Genomic DNA, 19,788 nt, shown 5'->3' with positions numbered 1-19,788 from the left:
AATGTTTCCTCTGTGTCTTAGGCTGCAGCCACATTTACCTTTGCTCACCTAAAATTCACAGACAAAAAACAGGGCAGGATGTGACAAAATAACATGAATGAAATACTGGAATAATAACAGCAAAATAAATCTATAGATATTCTGCTGGTTAACAAATGAGCCAACCTTCAAAACTGCTTTCCAGGTAGCCGTCTCCTAATGGATCACTACCGAATTGAGGTTTTCTATTGTAAACACCTTTAGGCTTTAAATGAAAAGTTCCTCTGCTGTCTGTCTCCGTAGGGTTTTAGGCGTCAGCTGTAATGTCATCAAACCCAAAGATGTGTTAAAGCTCCACCCACTCGTGAATATTCATGATCTGGTCGGAGCTCTTCACCTGCCTGGAGACAGTGTGGTTTCCCCGCCGGACGTCAATCATGCGCTCGCTGTGGCAGCGGCAGCTCATGGTACATATACAGACAAAACATTGGTTCAGTTCCACTGATACTCATCACTTTCGTCATTTCATTGTTTTTTTTAATATGTCAGGAGTGCAGATTTATGAACACACAAGTGTTAATCATGTCGTGGTGAAGAAGGGCCACGTCACAGCCGTAGAGACAGACCGTGGATCCATCGAGTGTGAATACTTTGTCAACTGTGCTGGACAGGTCAGTCTCTGCATGTGCTTCAGTCTAAATGGCCAGGATTCAAAACATAATGCAGATCAGGAAATAATCAGGTCTGCTATCTGTTATATTATTTATTATTTAGACTTGATTGCTTTTTTACACTATAATAGTAATACTATATTATGTCAAAACTGTAAATTTTGAAAAAAATTGATACAGTAAAGTTTAAGCGTTACACTGTTTTGGTGCTAAATGTTACTAAGTTGGCCAGGTCTGGTGTTGCCAGCTCTTGAAAGTTTTGATTTTGTTCTCATGAGTGTAGTTCTAATGACACTGATGGATCCATGTCGTGTTGATGTGTTTTTCAGTGGGCGTATGAGCTCGGTCAGAGTGGTGAGGTCAAAGTGTCTGTTCCATTACATGGCTGTGAACATTTCTACCTCCTCACGAAACCTCTATCTGAGCCAATTCAGAACGACGTCCCAGGTGACGCATCACACATCATCTCATATCAAACAGCACTGCACGTAATTGTACATCATCCCACAGCATCTCTCAGATGTCACACACAAGGCTTCTGTGGCCTGTCATTAGCCAAGTTTCTTCCAATGATTTTTTTTTTCTTTAAAAGGGTTAAGCGAATTAAAATGTTTCCTGATATAGTTCATGGAAAGGCTTAAAGAACTTAAGTTCTTAAGATGAAACAAGTCAAACTGCATTCTGTATAAATTAAGAATATGCAGTACTTTCACTCATTTTACCAATATTATTCCTAAGCCTTCTTTCATTTTGGTCAAAAAGAAGTGAAAAAGACATTTGTAAACAAACTAATTGTGTGTTGTGTGTGTGTGTGTGTGTATATATATATATATATATATATATATATATATATATATATATATATATATATATACATACACACACACACACACACACAGTTAATAATATAATTTTGTTTCAAACAGAAAATAAGGCTTCATCCATCAACTGAAAGCACAGTGGCCATGCTTTGCAAATTAAAAGCCATTTAAAAATGCTAACCACAAATAATATGTTTGGGTTATCTGTCTCTGAAAAACATCAGCAGGATTTCATGTTGTTGTATTTTCAGTGCTTATTAGCACAATGTGCTCTCATTATAAAATGAACAGTCAGCTGGTTCTGCTACTGCGATCACAGTGTGGTTTGTCCAGCTCATAAAGCAGCTGCAGTAACTGCTGAACATCTTTGGTGTTTGTGCAGTGGTGATAGACATGGATGGACGAATCTACGCTCGGGCCTGGCATGGAGGAATCCTGTCGGGTGGCTTTGAGAAGAATCCTAAACCCATCTTTACTGAGGGACGCAATCAGCTGGAGATTCAGAACATGCAGGAAGACTGGGATCATTTCGGTGAGCTGAACATTGTATGATAGATGGAATCATGAAATCGTTTTTATGAGATGTTTGGCAGATCGTTCATTCTGTTCTTCTCCACACAGTGAAGCATTCATTCCACAGCTGTCTGGAATGAATTATGATCCATTGTTATTCAGTAAATGATGGATGCTCCATTGCTGTTGTGCTTTAATACACTTAAAGGGGTTATGAACGGCATTTTTTAAATATTTTATAATGTTCTCTGAGGTTCACTTCTAATGTAAGTGTGATTTTACATAAAAAACATTATTTAGAAGTAATAGACTATTCTCTATCCTGATTTTAAGCCTCTCTGCAGAGCAGTCTATTTTTATAGGCGAGCCGCATTCAGGACTGGCAAATAGACGCCCACTGCTATGATTGGCTAACAGTTTTGCTGGATGCTGCTGTGATATACTCTGAAAACAACATGGGTCATTTGGTTTAAAAACATATAAATACTCAGTACACATACCAATATATTGGTAAAAAACACCACTACACCTCATATAGTGGTAAAAACACCTTTGCTCAAACTTACGTGTTGCAACATTATTGTTGGATCCAATATAGTCAGACTCAGCTCTGTATCATCTTTTACTTTCAGTCTCTAAACAGCCTGCATCATATTTAAAAATGAATCCGCAGTAAAGCAAACAGTGTTTCACTGATGCAATCTGGAACGCTTTCCTAATTTTACCTTCTGTTTACACCGGACGTGAGTGGCACAGCACGATTACACACACGTGTGTGATCTCTGTCTGCAGATTCTCAGGCGTGTGCAGAACAGAACAGAACAGACACAGATATTTCCAGCTCATTCATTGACCTTTATTCTGTATTTATCCCTCCTCTCCCTTTTACTCTTGTGTCTTCTCCTTGACTTCATTTACATGTTTTACTCATTGCTATAATTTACTTCACTTTTAATTAGAAATTAATAATAATAGCATGCCATCTTGTAAATTGCTGTTCATGTTAATGTTAGTTCATGTAAGCTGGTGTGGTGAGCTTCTGTGATGTTATAGACATTGTTGCTTAACCGCTGAGATCGGCTGCTAATTTTAGCTGTTGAGAGGACAGCCGTGTGATTGTCAGCTCCTTTGAAAAGGTTGTGAATGTTTGTTCTGTCATACTGTTTTCCTTCTCTTTTGACCTGAGCAAACGAGTTACACTAGGAGTAATAAAATCACAGTCTGATACATTTTAGTATATCTTCTCAAGGGACGATACTATAGAAATGAAACTTGGATATATTTTAGACTAGTCAATGTGCAGCTTGTATAGCAGTACAGATTTACTGTCCTCTGAAAATAACTCAGCATACAGCCATTATTGTCAAAATACACCCTAAGTGAACTTGTCCAAAGTAGAGCTGTAATCGGGCCTTAAAAACCCAGTCAGAATAAGGCCCGAGCTCGACAAGTACATTTTGATTGACAGCTTTTAAAAGGCCCGAACCTGTTTACAGCCCGACATTATTCAAATGTTGGCTTAATAGGGTTCAGGTTTGGAGACATACTTGGCCACCCCATCTCCTTCAGCGTCCTCAGCAAGGCAGTTGTCATCTTGGTGGTGTGTTTGGGACCATTATTGGAAAGCTGCCATTCAGCCTAGTTTCTGGAGGGAAGGCATCATGTTCTGCTTCAGAATGTACAGTACATAATGGAATCCATGTTTCCCTCAGTGATCCACAGCTTCCCAGTACCAGCAGCACTCCTGCAGCCCCAGACCATGATGCTACCACCACCACCACATTTGACTGTAGGCAAGACATAATTTTCTTGGTACTTCTCACCAGGGCATCGTAACACATGCTTGACACCATCTGAGGCCAAACAAGTTTATCTTATGGTCTCATTAGACCACAGGACATGGTTCCAGTAATTCATTCTTTTGGTCAGGTTGTCTTCAGCAAACTGTTTGTGCGGTTTTTTGTGAGCCAGCTTCAGATGAGGCTTCCCTCTGGGACGACGCCTATGCAAACCGACTTGTTGCGGTGTGCGGCGTATGGTCTGAGCACTGACAAGCTGACCTTAATAATAATAATAATAATTTGTTACATTTATATAGCGCTTTTCTAGACACTCAAAGCGCTTTACACTGTCAGGGGTATCTCCTCATCCACCACCAGTGTGCAGCATCCACCTGGATGATGCGACGGCAGCCATAGTGCACCAGAACGCCCACCACTCAACCCTGCTTAGCTTCAGTAGGCGACCAGTCTTAGGCTACAGGGTGATATGGCTGCCTTCTATGGCTACGGCTACTTTATGGCTATGGCTACCTTCTACTTCTGCATGCTTTAAAGCAATGCTGGCAGCACTCATGCATCTGTTTTTTGAAGCCCTGACGCACAGAACAAGTGCTCAACTTTATTGATCGACCCTTGCCAGGCCTGTTCCGAATGGAACCCATCTTGGAAAACCTCTGTATGACCCCGACCACTGTAGTGTTACTGAACCTCTAATAGCCTTGGCCATCTTTGTGGAGAGCAACAATTATTAATTAAATAATTCTCAAATCCTCAGAGAGTTCTTTGCTATGAGATGCCATGTTGAACATCCAGTCAGTATGAGAGAATTTAAAGCACCTAATTTTAACTGATCTAATACAAGATACACAACTTTGTATAGTCCTGCCAAGCAGACAAAAACATAAACATGATGAATAGGACATGTGCCTTTGCATGATTAAACAACATACTGTTTTCACTTAGGGTGTATTTACGTTTGTTTCCAGCCATTTTGACAATAATGGCTGTATTTTTAGTTATTTTCAAAGGACAGTGAATCTATACTGCTATACAAGCTGCACATTGACTACTCTAAATATATCCAAGTTTCATTTCTATAGTATTGTCCCTTGAGAAGATATACTAAAATTGTTGCTGAAATGTGAGGGGTGTACTCACTTTTGTGAGATACTGTATATAGCCACTCTCTAGTAGACTAAGAGTGGGTGCTGTGTTTTTAAACATGATGTCGTCTCGATGAAAGCATTTTGCTTCTTGTGTTCTGTCTCTCCAGAGCCCATGTTAAGCGCTCTGCTGCGTCGGATGCCCGGTTTGGAGGCCTGTGAGATCCAGCAGCTGGTCAACTGCCCAGAATCCTTCACTCCGGACATGCGCTGCCTGATGGGAGAGACTCCGGGCATATATGGCTATTTTGTGCTGGCAGGCATGAACTCATCAGGCCTTTCGTTTGCCGGCGGAGCTGGGAAGTAAGGAAGCAGCATGGCTGGATGTTTCTGTAGCTTTGTGTTTTCACAAAAGTTCATAATAGCTTTTTCCCCCATAGATATTTGGCAGAGTGGATTACGTATGGATACCCCAGTGCCAACGTCTGGCCTCTGGACATCAAACGCTTTGGTAATCTACAGAGCAGTCGTACGTTCCTGCGCCATCGTGTGATGGAAGTCATGCGTGAGTATTAGCCTCTGTTACAAACAGATTTATCTTAGAATGAAAACCATCTGAGAGAAGAGCTGGACAGGATCAAAAGAATGATTTGCCACACCTTAGGACATGTTTATCCAAAGCAGCATACAAATAAGTTTATATTTACTTTACAATTCTATATAGTAAATTCATTTTTAGTTTTCAACTAAATATAGTTTAAATGATAAATATTTATGTACAGACCTTTGGAGGTAATGTTACTTTATAGGTTTGATGAGGTAATATTAGTTTATAACAATAAAAAACAAAACAAAAAAAACTTTCATATATCAATCTGCATATGCATTGACAATGGTTATGATCATCTTTGATATCTCCTTTGAAGGCATCTTGAGTCAAATAGCTTCACGTTATGTCACCTGTTTTACAGAATACAGAAGTTGGCCCTGCATAACCTCTATTAGACAACAACTCCATAAAAGCCATTATCTGCCAATGCTAACCCTATCCTTGCACCTTAGTGCATATTTATAAGTGTGTAATTTCTGCATCACTAGTGGCAAAAAATAATGACTGTTAAGGGTTTTCCAAAAGTCTGAACTCTTGGCATTGGTTGATCACAGTGAGAGTGCTCAAACTCAGATGGGTTTATGACACATTTCTCTAGACTTTATAGATGCACAGTATTTATTTGTTGGGTGTTCTTGTGTGTGAATACATCAGCGCTGCTGTATGAACTGAAGGTTCCTCGCTGGGACTTCCAAACGGGCCGGCAGCTGCGCACAAGTCCGCTCTACGACCGCTTAGACACACAGGGAGCACGTTGGATGGAGAAACATGGCTTTGAGCGAGCCAAATACTTTGTTCCAGCTGGAAAAGGTGAGAAGCCAAGTCTATCCATAATGTGTTTATTTCAGTTTTGACTGTTACTGTCACTAGCAGCACAGATTGATGAATTTTACAAAGCTAGGCAAATGATGGGACATAAATAATTGATGATTACTATTCTGCTTGTATATTACACTGAAAAATGGAAATGTGAGAGTTATATATTTAGCAGGAAACTTGAAACACTGTCTTAAAATATGACACGAAAAACAATACCACTGCACATGTACATGTAGTTTACAATTAAAACACAATAGATGAAGAAAGTGTGAGAAATTCACAGCACAGCAGTTTCTTTTAAACAAGATGATGTTATGTTTATGGTGGCATCAGATACAGAGGAGTTTCTACTTGCCTCAAGTGGACAGGAACCCTTAAACTGCTTTGTTCAACTACTAAAGGGTCATTCCGTGCCAAATCAATTAAATTTCAAAAACTTTCCTGGCTCAAATTTTTGATTTTGCTAATATTTTTTTCTGAGGAAAGATATATATATTTATAGTGATGAAAGCCAAAATATTACATGGCATGGATGAAAATTTACTGAGTAATCCACTATTTTGTAGAGGGAGGTCAAAATGGCTTGAGATTTAGAGTCAAGTTACAGGGGTATAAAATGTGCTTCAGAAAGTTGGCAGCATCATTATCTTATTTTTACACAGTGATTGGTAGTTCTATTAGTAAAATCTGTTGACTTTAGCAATCTTTGTTGCATTATGTGCCAATGGTGACCATTCAAAAATGGGGAAACAGCACTTTCCAAATTTATCTCCAAAGTTACTTGGAGTTAAAATGTTACAAAATCATGTTACTGCATGCCTGTAACTGAAGAAGTATTAAAGATATCTTAATGCACTTTTAGATATTGGGTCTTAACAAACTTTCCTTTTGGCGTCTTTATTTTTAATGTCCTATGAGATTCGGTTCCAGACATTGGAATTTGGAATTGCTCCAAGAGTAAATCGTTAAAACCTACACATTTTCAGTGATTAAAAACCAAATGTGGGTCACTTTGAAAAAATATGATACTTCTTTTCTCGTCTATTGTTTTGATTGAGGAAAACAAGATACAATTTTAATTTCAACATTATTTCTTCTTCAGACATTGTTCTTTGAGTAAATTAAGTATCAGCTGTATACAAAGTGACCAACATTTGGTTTTCGACCACTGAAAATGGGTATTATTCAACAATCTGGACATGGAGCTTCATTGAGATTCAAGATTATTTGTTTTTTTCAGACATTCCTCTTTAAAAGAAAAAAAATATCATTTTTTTTTTTAAACCCATATTTGGTTTTTGACTACTGACATTATGTACATTTTAACAATTTGCTCCTGCAGCCATATTGAAATTTCAGTATCTCTGGAATCGAATCTCATAGGGCCTTAAAATAAAGATGCCAAACGGAAAGTTTGTTAACTTGAAAAGTGCTGTTTGCCCATTTTTTAATTGTCACCATTGGCACATAATGCAACAAAGATTGCTAAAGTCAACAGATTTTACTAATAAAACTACCGATCTCTGTGTAAAAATAATATTATTATAATCTGAAATCATTTTTCCCCCCTGTAGCTTGAACTCTGAATCTCCGGTGAAAATTGCCATTTGACAAAATAGTGGATTACTCTGTAAATATTCATCCATGCCATGTAATATTTTGGCTTTCATCACTATTCATGCATCTTTCTTCAGAAAAAATATTAGCAAAATCAAAAATTTGGCATTAAACATTTGACTTCTGGCTTCTATAGCGCTTCCTGATATGAAAACAGTACAGTGGTGCCATCATGTGTTCACTTGGCATATTTGCTCATGGCTAGCTTGTTATGGATTGACATTTACCACGCTAGCCATTAGCACTGACAATAGGAGCAGTTGTTTCAGTAACAGAACGAGGAGATGACTGTCAGTAAACAGTTTCTAACTGGTTTGTGGACGCAGTTTTGTGCGTTTCACAGGCCTTTATTTATAGACTTCTGTCTTTTGACTAGCAGTGTACTTCATTAAAAGTATTTGATTAGCATGAGCTCAGCTTAACAGATGAATGATCAGCACGCTTTACCATTTTAAAATATGAAAATAAATATCCAGTAATTCAATGGCACATATCCCATAATGCTCCAGTGCAACTGGTTTCTGAGGCATTTCTCTGTCTTCATTCACACAGATTTACTGGCGCTGGATCAGAGTAAAACCTTCTACAAGCCAGACTGGTTTGATATCGTGGGTGCGGAGGTGAAGTGCTGTAAGGAGGCGGTTTGCGTCATTGACATGTCCTCCTTCACCAAGTTTGAGCTCACAGTGAGTCAGTTCAGTCACATCAGTCACAGTCTATCACAACATCTTCTGTAATTGGATTTGGTCTTTGTGGTTTCTAGACTAGTTTATTGTCTTTATGAGTTTACATCGGTCCCCAGTCTTCAGCTCTGCTGGGTGTGGATGTTTTGTGACTGCTAAAGTGTGTGTTTGTTCCAGTCGGCCGGTGATCAGGCCCTGCAGCTGCTGCAGCGATTGTGTGCCAATGATCTGGACGTGCCGGTGGGTCACATCGTCCACACTGGCATGCTGAACGAGAGAGGAGGATATGAGAATGACTGCAGCGTTGTGCGCCTCAGCAAAAACAGGTGCGGAAAGATCGACACTCGAGAGGGTTGCATTTTGAGTTTTTGACATGAGACCACTGCAGGTTAATACATTAAAGAACAATATATTTATATTTATATTACACTGTATTGCAGTTACTCTGTATTTACCCAAAATTAGAGAGCTCAAGCACTGCGTTGAATACGAGAACTGCACAACCTAAATAAACATGACAGCAGATCATCTGTATCCAAAAAAACACAATTCAATTTAGCAGTCAGCAGCTTTATTAAGTACCAAGTGTTTATGAGTCAGAGCGCTGTTTAATGTGCTGTATTTATTATTATTATTATTATTTTTTAATTTTGCAATATAATGAATCCCAGCCAAACTAAAGGAAAATGCTACTTGCATTTATTCATCTGATTTATATTAGATTCAGTTAGATTCAGATCAGTTCTTTCAGCTTATTGTTTTTGTCATTCTCCAGTTCTCTCGTTTATTCTCTTTTTCCAGTTTCTTCATCATTTCACCCACTGATCAACAAGTTCACTGCTGGTCTTGGATTAAGAAGCACATGCCCAATGATCCCCAGCTTCACCTGGAGGACGTCAGCTGGAAGTACACAGGTGAGATCATCTACCCCCAATAGTATGTTCCTGCACAACCGGATGCTGCAGTTTTAGGACCGCATTTTTTGGATCCTGCTTTTTGTGACAGCGCCATCTAGCCAATTCTATTTCAACAGAGGTGACCTGATTTAAACATCAAACAAACAGATGCAAATACTAGATTTATTTAAACTAGGGTAAACATATTTTCAGTACATGCATTATGTTAAAATAAAATATTAATCTCTCAAACAAAAATATTTAATTTTGTTTTAGATGACAAAAGCATTTCAATTAAGATGTACATTAGGGATGTAACGGTATTGTAAATACCGTCGTACCGCAATAGCAAATTTTTTCGATACTACCGTGGTCGCATGACTCGATAAAACCATAGTTCTTCTAAGAAAAGTTTGCTCAGGCGAATGGAGCGAACGGGAGGTAGCGGGAACTACAATTCCCATCAGCCCAGGTGTGGCCGTCATCCTTTGCGGTCTGTTGCCCGCCCCCCTTGAACGTCAAGTTCATTTGATTTTCGATATAGCGCCAGATCACAATAGAAGTCATTTAAGGTTATCTTTCCTATAGAACAGGTCTATACATTGTTCTTTTATTAAACAAACTAAATTGCCTTATGCTATTTATCTTATTTACACGAAGGCATGTCATTTCTGTCTCTACACTGTCACGCGTTTACGATGTCTCCTCCGCGAAAACACGGACTGGATCGCGGGCTCCATTCATAAAAACGGAACTTACTATAGCGCGAAATGCCACGGAATTTGTCGATTATTGGATTAATAAAACAAAAGTTGGTCTGTCACTTAATTCAAATCGCGATATGGACTAGTGTCTGTGAAAACTGAAATGGAGAAAGACCGTTTTAATATGAATCCTGCAAGTTCCGTTTGCCTCTGTATGTATGAATGGAGGAGACACGTTTTTTTTTTTTTACTACACTCATACTGAAGCACGCGTGACGCTCACGCTTATTTTTGGCCTTTGCATCTCACATGAACAGATAACTCAGTCTCCAAAGCTGCTGTGAGTGTCACTTTTACCGTTTCATTTGAGAAAACTATCATATCATACTACGGTATACACACAGAAACTTTCCGGCAACCTGTCCAAATAAAAGTACGGTTTAACATGTAACAGAACAATATTAGTCTTGTATTACTTTTGTACAGTATAATGTAGGTGTGCATATATTCCTATTTAAATAATTTACATAAAACAATATGATAAAAAAATAAATATTACAACAAGATTAACCACTTAATTGTAGAACAAAAATACTACAATTATTATTTAAACGTTTTAAACTGAATATAATTTTTCTTCCATGTATTGATTTTAACAGTAAACCTCTGTTTGTTTGCCAAAAATTAAAAGGGTTCATTTTTCATTTGATTAAAAATAAATGTTTATTCTTTCATTTGATTATCAGGAAAAAAAAAAACACACAAGAAAAAAAAAAAAAGCAAAAGATTGTGGAGCCCTATTGTTCAAAATGTTAAAACAGAGTTTTGGACTTATTTTTCCACTGAAATGAATGTTTTCGTTACTACACAAAGTAGGCTAAAGTACTGCGAAAAAAAGTAACGTGGTTACATGGTTTAATAATTTTTTGTTATTAAAATTGAAAAATTGAAGTTCCTGTTTAAAAGTTTACAGATAGATTGATAATTCGTATGCCATTGATAAGTTCAGTGTTCATGTAAACTGTTTAATAAACACTTCTGGCACTTTTTTCGAGTCTCTTCATTAGTTTTGTTTTTCCTGTAAATGATTCAATAAATACCGTACCGTGTCATTCATACCGAGGTATTACCGTACCGTGAAGTTTTGATACCGTTACATCCCTAATGTACATCATTAAATGCAAGTGTACCCTTTAAACACTCCCCTGTTCCCATTAAGCTCACATCATGTTTTATTAAAAAATTCTTGTTTTTTAAAATAACCTTTTTAAAGAATCATTGAAAATGTTTTGTTTGAAGGTACAAAGTCACAAAAAAACAAAATACTAAAATCAAGCAACAAGTCATTTCATTTGATCAGTTAGATATTCATAGTGAAGTGTCATTTAAGAACATTGCAACATCTAGACTTGTCCACATTCAGCTAAGTAACACATATTCAAAAATCAAATACTGTAAACCAATAAAACATTTCATTCATGGGGATGAACACAGAAACTAGTCTCATTATGGAGTGTCTTATTAAATGGATGTCAACTTATCTGTAGTCTCTTAAGGCTGGAATGCATTACACGATTTTTGCCCCAATTTTCCACTGATTTACAGTCTGGAGAAGTTGATGCTATTTGCCAAAGGTCAGAGCCAATCTGCAGATTCAAGTCCACTGATTCCATAGAAAATCGCGTTGTGTATGATGGTTACAGATTCAGATTTTAGCTACAGACTTTGACTCAATTCAGTTGGGGTATATCAAACATGTTTGATATTTTCAGATGATTTTAGAACACACATTGTTTTCATTTGTCATACATTTCCTAGCAACAATGCACACATTTCTGTGCGAGTTTGTTGTGATCGGAATAAATTTAAAGTCTGGTAGTGTGTGTTCCTTAGTCGTTTTTTAGCAAGTTTTCCTTTGTGACTATTTACAAAGTCGCTTAGTGTATGATGCTCTATGTTTTAAAAATCTGTTTAAATTTTAAAAGTCGTGTATTTTATTCCAGTCTTTAGTCGCTTTTTTCCTGGACAGATATGACAGGTTTCTGATAGCTCCTTTTTTGAATGGACGACATGCCTCTTTTATCTAAACTATAGTTATGTCTAGATTCATCTTAAAGCTGTGAAAATAAGTTGTTAATAATTTTAGAAAAATTACCTTAAAACGACAGCCATCATTTAATTTATAATTATTAATTTAAAGTCTGTTCATGAAGTATTTACATACACATTCAATGTAGAAGAGTTTAAAGAGACCACACTGAACTTAATTGTAGCAGCAACAATTTTTAATACATTTTATGTGATATTTATTAAAGTTACAAAATTTTGCAAAATAATCTAGGTCATGTATTAGGTTTATACATATTTTAATACGAACAACTGTTATTAACAAAATCTTTGATTGTCACACTGAAGCTGTGTGATTTCCATAGTAGTGCACCCTTATGCTCACTTAACAAGTCTATAAAAATGACAGCAGTGTAAAACCACAGACCAGCAATAAACCATAAATGTATAATATTATGAATTTAAAAGTACAAGCTAGAAATGCCTGTGAAGTTATATATTAGTGTAGCACCCAATTGTATATAACCAGTCAGTTAACTGTGTTCTGTAGCATCTGCGCTGTTGCTAAAACTATCTTTTGGATCTAACTAATTATTTCCCACATCCAAGTTCTTTAAAAGTCTAAACAATAATGTGTTTATTTTACAGTAAGTAGTAAAACTTACCCAAAATAAAGGCTTAAACATCTAAAAAATGCACATTTAACGGTTTCTCTTCTGGTAAAAGTTCTCAGACAGCTTTCAATATGGCCGCCAGACAGTGTGAACACATGGAGACCCATATCTTAGTGTGCAATAGTCTGATTGACTTGAAATTACAGGAGGTATGTTGTAACAGACACATCAATTGGTTAAGACATCAAGTAGGATAATACATTATTTTTTTCTTTTTATAATCTGAGTGCAAACTTAAAATGTGCTTAATGGGTATGTGAGCTTAATAGGTATGTTTACCCTATTCATTTTTTTATCTTTCTGGCGTGAAAGTGTTTGAATGGGTGTCAGTGATCTCCAACTGCAGCCTCCAGTTGTGCAGGAATACCCTCAAATTTTTCTGTCAGAGCTTGTGTTGTATTCTTTCTGAAGAATCACAATGTCAGAAACCTGTTTGTATCTGTCACAATATGATGCAGCTTTACAGAGCAAAGAGCTGTTACTCAATTCACACTAGAAAATAAAATATGGGCTAGCCTTTTAAATGAGAAGTTCACTTCCAGAACAAAAATTTACAGACAATGTACTTACCCCCTTGTCATCCAATATGTTCATTTCTTTCTTTCTTCAGTTGTAAGAAATTGTTTTTTGAGGAAAACATTTCAGGATTTTTCTCCATATAGTGGACTTCTATGGTGCCCCGAGTTTGAACTTTAAAAATGCAGTTCAAATGTGGCTTCAAACGATCCCAAATGTGGTCGTAAATGATCCCAGCCAAGGAAGAAGGACCTTATCTAGCGAAGATAACAGTTTCTTTTTCTTGCTCTGCCTGAACTCCCATCTGCAAAACTCCCTTCTTATTTTCTCCCTCAATTTAAAAAAATCTTTCAAAATTTTCCTACATCGCTGCAGACATACCAACCCAGTGTTTGCAAAGTGAACATGCAAAGAACATCAAACACCCTTTACAAAAAAAGGTAAAACAGCGATGTAGGGCAATTTTGAAGTTAAGGGAGAAAATGAGATGGGAGTTTTTCGACATACCCTAACTGTCTTGAACCGGAAAAAACAGACTGTTCAGGCAGAGCAAGACAAGATGAGCGTTTGAGGTTAAAAAGTAATTAAAAAAAATAATAACTGATCGTTTAGCTAGATAAGACCCTTCTTCCTTGGCTGCGATTGTTTACAACCGCATTTGGGATCGTTTGAATCCACATTTAAACTGCATTTTGGAAGTTCAAAATCGGGGCACCATAGAAATCTACTATATGGAGAAAAGTCCTGAGTCCTGTTTTCCTCAAAAAACAATTTCTTTACAACTGAAGAAAGAAAGACGTGAACATATTGGATGACAAGGGGGTGAGTACACTATCCGTGAATTTTTGTTCTGGAAGTGAACTTTTCCTTTAAGTAAGCCAGAGAGTGAGTGAATGAAATAAAAAGACCCCATTAAATAAAGGCCTTTAAAGTGCACGCGTTTGAAGGTGTTTTCAGTAATCTGACATGTTTTTCTCAGCTCTGAATCTGATTGGTCCTCGTGCCATGGACGTGTTGTCTGAGCTCTCGTATGTGTCAATGACTCCAGAACACTTCCCTTCTCTCTTCTGTAAGGTGAGACTAACACTTCTGCTACACAGTCAGATCTGCTGCAGTACTGAAGATATTCGAGTTATAAATCAGTTATTAATCCAGTACTCAGTGCTCAACACATCCTCCTTGCCTAACCTCATTCACAACGGTGGTGATTTAAAATTGGAGCCGGGCCTGTGGTTACGGTTAATGGTTCTGCAGAATGTTTTCTGAACTGTAAACTGTGATTTTGTTTTGCAGGAAATGAGTGTGGGTTATGCTAACGGCATCAGAGTCATGAGTATGACGCACACAGGAGAGCCGGGATTCATGCTTTATATTCCCATAGAGGTGTGCCTCACTCTACTGAAACAAACGAAAAAAACATATAATTTGACTAAAATATATTATTGTATAAAAACTGTAAAAACGGAGATGGTGTAAGGGGCTGTTCACATTGGATGTGTTCACTTATTCACAGCCAAACTTCCATCCAAATAAAACAAATTGCAGGGGTATCAGGGCATGTTTTTAAAGCTGAGATGCTTTTAAATTGATGAAATCTTAGTGCCAGGATTTCAAGATGCTATAAAAATACGTTATGGCCAGACAGATCTGTGTGAACACCCTCTATCGCTGTAGTCTACTGTAATCCAGTCATATCAGTGATACCTGATCAGAGCTTTGAGATGTTGCTCTTCTTCTCCCAGTATGCACTGCATGTGTACAATGAGGTGATGTCAGTCGGACAGAAATATGGCATCCGGAATGCGGGATACTATGCTCTTCGCAGTCTGCGGATAGAGAAGTTCTTTGCATTTTGGGGGCAGGATCTGGACTCGTTCACCACCCCACTGGAGTGCGGACGGGAGTTCAGGGTCAAATTTGACAAGGTCTGTTTCTTCATCTTTTCTGAATTGGACCAGTTAGCAACCACTTACAGCTACCCCAAATGCTCTATTCAAATGACTGAAATATGACTTTGGTGAAGTTCTTGGCTTTGGTGCTACAATGAGGGAAAAAATTATTTGATCACCTGCTGATTGCCCACTGACAAAAAAGATCAGTCTATAATTTCAATGATAGGATTATTTTAACAGTGAGAGACAGAATAACAACAAAAAAAATCCAGAAAAACGCATTTCAAAAAAGTTATAAATTGATTTGCATTTCAGTGAGTGAAATAAGTGTCCCAGGTGTCTTTTATACAGGTTATGGGCTGAGATTAGGAGCACTTTTTTAAAGGGAGTGCTCCTAATCTCAGCTTGTTACCTGTATAAAAGACACCTGCCCACAGAAGCAAGCAATCAATCAGATTCCAAACTCTCCACCATGACCAAGACCTGGTGAGCTGTCCAAGAGCTGTCCAAGGATGTCAGGGACAAGATTGTAGACCTACACAAAGCTGGAATGGGCTACAAGACCATGGCAAAGCAGCTTGGTGAGAAGGTGACATCAGTTGGTGCGATTATTCGCAAATTGAAAAAACACAAAATAACTGTCAATCTCCCTCAATCTGGGGCTCCATGCAAGATCTCACATCGTGGAGTTTCAATGATCATAAGGAATCAGGCCAAAACTACACCGGAGGATCTTGTCAATGATCTCAAGGCAGCTGGGACCATAGTCACTGAAGCACTGAAATCCTGTAGTGCCCGCAAGGTCCCTCTGCTCAAGAAAGCACATGTACAGGCGCATTTGCGACAGTTTTTTGAGAATGTGCAAGTTCAAATTTGTGCGAGTGCATGGTCTGCGCTGCTCCATACACCGTGCTCTCCAGAACCACGGCACAGTGCAGCAGGAGTCAGAATTCACTGACTTTCAGTACGAGCACTTCAGGTGTAGAGCCTGTGAACTGATGAAAAAGAAAAAAACTTTCGTTACCATATAACTTATAAACTATGATAAAAGTTCATCAGCATGCATTGATTGATGTTGTAGCAAAAAATTTTATAAAATAAAAAAGCGACCAAATGATGTGCTCCTGCGACCAACTGAGAAAGTTAGTCACAAAAGAGCGACCAGTGGGAAGAATGAGTCTAGAGCCCTGAATGAGGAGGAATGCTGCCTTTGACACCAAGAACACCATCCCCACCTTCAAACATGGAGGTGAAAGCATTATGCTTTGGGGGTGTTTTTCTGCTAAGGGAATAGGACAACTGCACTGCATCAAAGGGCCGATGGAGGGGCCATGTACCATCAAATCTTGAGTGAGAACCTCCTTCCCTCAGCCAGGGCATTGAAAATGGGTCGTGGATGGGTATTCCAGCACGACAATGACTCAAAACCCACGCCCAAGGCAACAAAGAAGTGGCTCAAGAAGAAGCACATTAAGGTCCTGGAGTGGCCTAGCCAGTCTCCAGATCTTAATCCCATAGAAAATCTGTGGAGGGAGCTGAAGGTTCGAGTTGCCAAATGTCAGCCTTGAAACCTTAATGACTTGGAGAGGATCTGCAAATAAGAGTGGGTCAAAATCACACCTGAGATGTGTGCAAACGCAACAAGGGCTTTGTCACCAAATACTAAGTCATGTTTTGCGAAGGGGTCAAATACTTAATTCACTTATTAAAATGCAAATCAATTTATAACTTTTTTGAAATGCGTTTTTCTGGATTTTTTTTTTGTTGTTAATCTGTCTCTCACTGTTCAAATTAACCTACCATTAAAATTATAGACTAATCATTTCTTTGTCAGTGGGCAAACGTACAAAATCAGCAGAGGATCAAATAATTTTTTCCCTCACTGTATATATGCAGACCTGTAATTTGGTCTAATGAGATTTCATTGTGGCTGGGTTTATTCAGCACACTGGAAACTATTCAGCAGACTGAAACCTTTGTAGCCGTTGATGCAAAGCTATTGTTTGCTGTGGTTTTTGTGTGTTCCCTGTCCTGCATTCTAAGTTTCTTGATCTCTGATTCATGATCTCTCACTCTTGTAGGACACAGATTTTCTGGGCCAGGACGCTCTTTTGCGACAGCGGGTCGAGGGAGTCACACGGCGCTTCATAATGCTGGTTCTAGAGGATCACGACACAGAGCTGGACATCTGGCCCTGGTGGGGTGAGCCCATTTACCGTAACGGTGAGCTGGTCGGTGTCACCACCAGCAGTGCCTACAGCTACACGCTAGAGCGCCACGTGTGTCTCGGGTTCTTGAGCCCCACAAACTCTGACGGCTCTCCGGTCGTGGTCACTACTGACTTCATTAACCGCGGAGACTATGAGGTGGACATTGCTGGACAGAAGTACCCCGCAAAAGCCAAGCTCTACCCGTTCAGCTCACTCTTTGCTCAACAGAAACGGCGTAAGGATGACATGGAGCTCAGCAACTTCCAGAGCAAGTGATAACGAGCCGCAGCAGACCTGAAATCAAAGGTGCCGGTTGTCTAATATTTGCACTGTCTCTATAGCACTTCCTGAAGGCTTTCACACAACCAATCATCTTTGTGTCAGTCGCTCATTATGTGTGGATTACCGCTATATATATATATGTATGTTTTTTGGGGCTTTGCAATGAAGGACCTGTATGGTTAATAGAAGTTGTCCAGAAGTTTGACAACTGAAGTGGAATTAGTTTGGCTTTGAATTTACAATTATTTGAAAGTATAATTGGCTTTAGAAAGAAAGTCTTTCTCTGTGTTTGTTACTATTGCTCTGTTGATAGTCCGGTCATATCTTCTCAAAAAGTCCTGTTCTGGTCATCATTTTCAAGGTTTGGCTTTTTGTCGTGTCACATGGTAAAAAATAAAGGGATGGTTTTTTTTTTAAAGGGATATCAGATTGCCACTAGACAATCAATGTCCGTTTAAAGCGTTGGAGTTTAATTGGAGAAAACTTTCAAACCTTTCAAACCGTGTGTCTTTGTGGCATACTATTTTGTAATAAAACTACAATACTAAATGAGGAGGTATTGAGGGATGTGCAAATTACATGGAACACTGATAAAAAATGACTGATAGCCTGAACTAGACTGATAGAGGTCCTTGAAGCGACACTTTTGTAAAGTGCCTTGCCGCATATGCAGTGTGAAGTACATGAAGTCGTCTTGTGTTCATTTCAGAGTACGTTGTGTTCAAACTCAAACTGGATTCCTTGGGTTTATGTATCTCTACTATCCACTGTGTTTATAGTGTCGTCTGATCAGTCAGAATGGTGTTATGTTCCTCTGTTGTTCTGAATCACACGATCTGTTGGTTGTGGATCTGTGTTTGAAATGGTTTTGAGGTGTTTATTGTTTTGACAGCATAATATTTACATCATCTGTGCAGTTTTATCTTAAAGGGTTATTTAAAAGATTACAATCAGATCATATTTAAATGTACAAAGTTTTGCACATTGTATATTACATTTAAATCAGAAGCAGCTTTGCACAGTAAAGGATTAGTGGTGTTATTCAATGACGCACAAAATGCCACTCAATAACTACAACAAGGGGAATTTCATAAAAACATGTTCAGGACACATTTCTTTTTTTGTGCAAAATATAATTTCTGGTTTCTTTCTTTTGACTTTGAGGTGCAAGTAAAGTAAACACAGTGCAAGTAAATCACTAATTTATCTAGCCATAATGACTTTGTTCTAAAGCATTTAACTGCTCTCATCTCTTGATTTTACTTTCTCTGGTGTGTGTGAGTCTGTGTGTCTGTAAGTGTGTGTAAATCTGTCACTGTGAGAAAGAATTGGTTGTTAGGAATTGGTTGTAACAGGGTTTTTGTGTAAAGAATCTAAGAACAAATGATATATTGTTTGAGATCGGATTGTCATGTGATTTAGAGCTGGAGAGATCAGATGTGCACCTTATGCTTTGCTTGTACCTGTTGTGCTTTTTAAATGTCAGACAAAGGTAACGGGACTATTATAAAGTAAATATGATCCTTCTGGCCATCTTGCCTTTGTATTTGTATCATATATTGTACAAATGTTTGATTAATTTTCATAAATAAAATGTAATCAACATTTTGACTCATTTGGATTTATAGGCTTTATGTACCTTTTTGTACCAGCACTCACTCACATCATTAACACATCCCTTCACACAGGGTTTTTTTCCCTCTGCATTTGAGCAAGCTTGTATAACCCCTCTACTTAAGAAACTCATCCTTAACCCATCTCTATTAGAGAACCACTTCCCTTCTTCATTGCAACAACACTGGAGCGAGCTGTGTTCATCCAAGTCTCTGCCTTTCTCACACAGAACAACCTCCTAGACAGCAACCAGCCTGGTTTCAGAAGTGGACATTCAACTGAGACTGCATTGCTCTCAGTTGTTGAAGCCCTAAGACTGGCAAGAGCGGATTCCTA

At 38.3% G+C, this 19,788-nt stretch overlaps 1 protein-coding gene across 1 annotated transcript; it reads left to right on the top strand.

The window, feature by feature from the left end:
• The first annotated feature begins 982 nt into the window (after positions 1–982).
• pdpr (pyruvate dehydrogenase phosphatase regulatory subunit) lies at positions 983–19,459 on the top strand. Its single transcript, XM_073850291.1, has 12 exons — positions 983–1,097; positions 1,854–2,003; positions 5,039–5,231; positions 5,309–5,433; positions 6,133–6,288; positions 8,467–8,600; positions 8,775–8,923; positions 9,399–9,511; positions 14,434–14,528; positions 14,748–14,837; positions 15,197–15,379; positions 17,428–19,459. The coding sequence occupies exons 2-12, from the start codon at positions 1,865–1,867 to the stop codon at positions 17,830–17,832; spliced, it is 1,782 nt and encodes a 593-aa protein (XP_073706392.1). The 5' UTR covers positions 983–1,097; positions 1,854–1,864; the 3' UTR covers positions 17,833–19,459.
• Positions 19,460–19,788: the final 329 nt, after the last annotated feature.

Source organism: Garra rufa, chromosome 11 (genome assembly GCF_049309525.1).
Source record: "Garra rufa chromosome 11, GarRuf1.0, whole genome shotgun sequence".
NCBI lineage: Eukaryota > Metazoa > Chordata > Actinopteri > Cypriniformes > Cyprinidae > Garra > Garra rufa.
This window is presented reverse-complemented; position numbering and strand designations above follow the sequence as displayed.